At 43.4% G+C, this 3,594-nt stretch overlaps 1 protein-coding gene across 1 annotated transcript in view; it reads left to right on the forward strand.

The window, feature by feature from the left end:
* The first annotated feature begins 1,839 nt into the window (after positions 1–1,839).
* RAB3B (RAB3B, member RAS oncogene family) overlaps positions 1,840–3,594 on the forward strand; it is a 61,371-nt gene continuing 59,616 nt past the window's right edge. Inside the window, exon 1 of the mRNA XM_004371739.2 lies at positions 1,840–2,100. Coding sequence (XP_004371796.2) covers positions 1,840–2,100 — 261 coding nt within the window. The remainder of the gene's footprint in view (positions 2,101–3,594) is intronic.

Here is a 3,594-nt window from a genome sequence, read left to right on the forward strand (position 1 = left end):
GTGTAAATGGTATAGCACTCAGTTGCTAACCGAAAGGTTGGAGGTTGGAGTCCACCCAGAGACACCTTGGAAGAAAGGCCTGGCAATCTACTTCTGAAAAATAAGCCATTGAAAATCTATGGAGCACAGTTGTATGCTGACACCCATGAGGTCTCCAGGAGTCGGAAATGACTCAATGGCAACTGGTTTGGTTCAATAATACCACATATTTGTCTGATCTTTCTTCAAGGAGGCTCTAAATCATCTATATTTGTCAGCTCCTTGTCCTTACAGCTCACCTGAGAGGCCAATAGAGCCAAATCCACCAGTTGCACTCCTTTTCTTTTCCTTTGGGGGAAAAAGGCAGGAATTCCAAAAGAGAGTGACAACCCAGACACTATCTCACATTTGGGATGTCCTTCTACACTCCTCTGACCACTCAGCCAGACTCTTCTGAGGGTACCCAGTGCTAAGCACCCAGCGCTGAGCACAAGAGAGATTTCATGGGGAGAAGCAGGGTACCCTTGCCTGGCAATATGTAGAAGAAGCAATTAAAGACTCAAGTAACACTATATGACCAAGAGCTGGATTGTTGGGTTCAGATTCAAAGTGTTCTGGGAAGGGAGAGAATGGTCTGTGAGGGCTGTGGCCTCGGGAAAGGCCTGGAACATAATAAATATTTGCTGAATGAGTAAGTGAATGAACAAATAAATAAACAATCTAGGCTTTGAAAGATAATGACTTTTCACACCTGTGTGAAATTTACCAGTTTATTAAGATCTTAATCATTTTTATCTCATTCGAGTTCCATAACAATCCTGGGAGAAAGGCAGGGTAGAAACCATTGTCCTCATTTCTCAGATGCGGAGATGGAGCCCCAAGCGATGAAGTCACTTTCATTAATTCAGCACACATTATTTCCTGCATGCTGATTTTGTGCCAGGACTTGTGCTGAAGCTAGGGATACAGAAATGAAGTACTTAAGTCCCAAATGCTCAGTGTAAAGGAGGAATTGGAATAGTAACAGTTCTGAAACAATATAAGTGCCGTTGGAGGTTAGTGAGCATTGTGCTCTGGGAGAGCAGAGGCAGGAGTGCATGCCTCTGCCATGCACAGGGAAGGTGACACTTGACCTGGGTCTACAAGGATGAATAGGAGTTTGTTAGGAGGAAATGGGCATTCTAGGCAGAAGGAATACATGTACAAAGGGACAAAGGCAAGAAATAACATATTTGGAGTAAAGTGTGTAATTTGATATAATGGTAACACAGGTTAGTTGGGAGAAGCCTTGGGGGAAGATAAAACTTAGTTGGTTCTCTTATTAGTTGATTCTTTGTCAAGCTTAACAGTTTGGGCTTGACCTTTAGGGCTGGGGAGCCATAAAAGTTTTTGAAGCAGAGGAATGATAACCTTGTACTGGACCTTTCCTGGACTTTTCACGTGTTTGCTGTTTTTGAGTTTTTCCAAAACTCAGCTCAGGAGTTGCCTCCTCCAAGAGACCCTGTTTGGCCACCATGCCTCCAGGTTGGGGTACATGCTTTCTGTGGGCTCCTTCGGCCAGGGCTCCCCTCTGTCTTATCACTTATCCACTGCTTTGTCATTCTTTGTTTACCCACTTTTTTACTCTAGTCTGTGGTCACACAGAAGTCAGATACCATGTCTGACTCACATTTTTATTCTCCATGCCCAGCACAGGGCTTGACCCAGAGAAATGTGTTCAGTAAATATTTGCTGAAGGAATGAATGGGAGGAGCTGGGCCCCACCCCAGGGCCTGAGACAACATTTGGGGAAAGTGCAGTGATGGGCAACTCAGTGTGTGTGTTTCCTCAGTAATGCTGGGGTGGGGAGTGAGTGTGTGAATGTCCCTGAGTGACCACAGGTCTCTCCTGCAGATGGCTTCTGTGACCGATGGTAAAGCTGGAGTCAAAGATGCCTCTGACCAGAATTTTGACTACATGTTCAAACTGCTCATCATTGGCAACAGCAGTGTTGGCAAGACCTCCTTTCTCTTCCGCTATGCTGACGACACCTTCACCCCGGCCTTCGTCAGCACTGTGGGCATCGACTTCAAGGTGAAGACAGTCTACCGTCGTGAGAAGCGAGTGAAGCTGCAGATTTGGGTGAGTCCTGGGCATCTTGGGCAAAATTGTCTCTGAGAGGCAGGACCAGCTTGGACCTTCTGGATCTTTTGGTATCAGGTGCCAATGTTGGTTGAATCTGGCTCTTCCCCTTGCTGGTTTTACATAAATTTGCTGTCCTCTGGGTGCAGTAGCATCTGTTGCTTAACTATCCAAGAGGCTTTATTCTGGCCTCTTTAAGAGATTGAACAAGAACCTGGGCATTGGAGTCAGAGACCTGAGCTCAAATTCCAGTTCTGCCACTCACTAGCCATGAAACCTTGACAAAATTACATAACCTCTCTGGGCCACCTCTTCTTCATCTGGGTATTGTAATAGTGTCTACATCATAGGGCTATTGGGAAGATTAAATGAAAAAAATAATGTTCAAAAATTGCTTAGCATAGTTTCTGGAACACAGTAAGTGAGCAATAAATGTTAGCTACTGTATCAGTTACCTATTGCTGCATAACAGATCACCTCAAAACTTGGTAGCTTAAAACAACAATAATAATTCATTATATTACAGTTTCTGTGGGTCATACATTCAGGAGTGATTTGGCTGGGTGGGTTCTGGCTTGAGGCCTCTCATGAGGTCAGGTGTTGGCCAAGGCTGTAGTTATTTGAAGGCTTGATTGGGGGCTGGAGGATCCACTTCTAAGGTGGCTCACTCATATGGCTGGCAAGTTGGTGCTGGCCATTGGCAACAGGCCTTTGTTTCTCCCCACGTGGCCCTCTCCACAGAGCAGCTAAAGTATTCTCATGACGTGGCAGCTGGCTTCCCACAGAGTAGAGATACCAAAGAGAAAGTAGCAATGTCTTTTATGAACTAAACTACTCTTGGAGTATTTTGTTGGTCAGTGATTGAATGTGGGAGGAACTACACAGGTTGTGAAAACTGAGAGACAAGAATCATTATGGACTGTCTTGGAAGCTGGCCACCAAAGCTACTATTATTAGTATCTACTAATAGTACTAATAAAATGTGTACATATTTTAGATGATATAGCAACACATTTATCATATACTTTAAAACAGTGAGTTAGCACTGGGGTTGGAAATTTATGATTTAAATTCACATATTATTTACTATCTGTCCATTCTGTTTATTAAATGCGCATTAATAAATAGTGCATATATCTTATTGGGACAGTCTATATATAGAAGTTTTCTTTTTACAAAGTATTGTCTCACAATGAACCCCATAAGGTGGATATTATTTTAATACTCCTGTTAGTACTGAAGGAGCCCTGGTGGCACAGTGGTTAAGCGCTTGGCTGCTAACTGAAGGGTCAGCAGTTTGAACCCACCAGCTGCTCTGTGAGAGAAAGATGTGGCAGTCAGCTTTAGTAAAGATTTACAGCCTTAGGCTAACAGACACATGAGGAAATACTCATGATCATTAGCCATTAGAGAAATGCAAATCAAAACTACAATGAGATACCATCTCACCCCAACAAGGCTAGCACTAATCCAAAAAACACAAAATAATAAATG

The sequence above is a fragment of the Trichechus manatus genome, unplaced genomic scaffold (assembly GCF_000243295.1).
Source record: "Trichechus manatus latirostris isolate Lorelei unplaced genomic scaffold, TriManLat1.0 scaffold00015, whole genome shotgun sequence".
Lineage (NCBI taxonomy): Eukaryota > Metazoa > Chordata > Mammalia > Sirenia > Trichechidae > Trichechus > Trichechus manatus.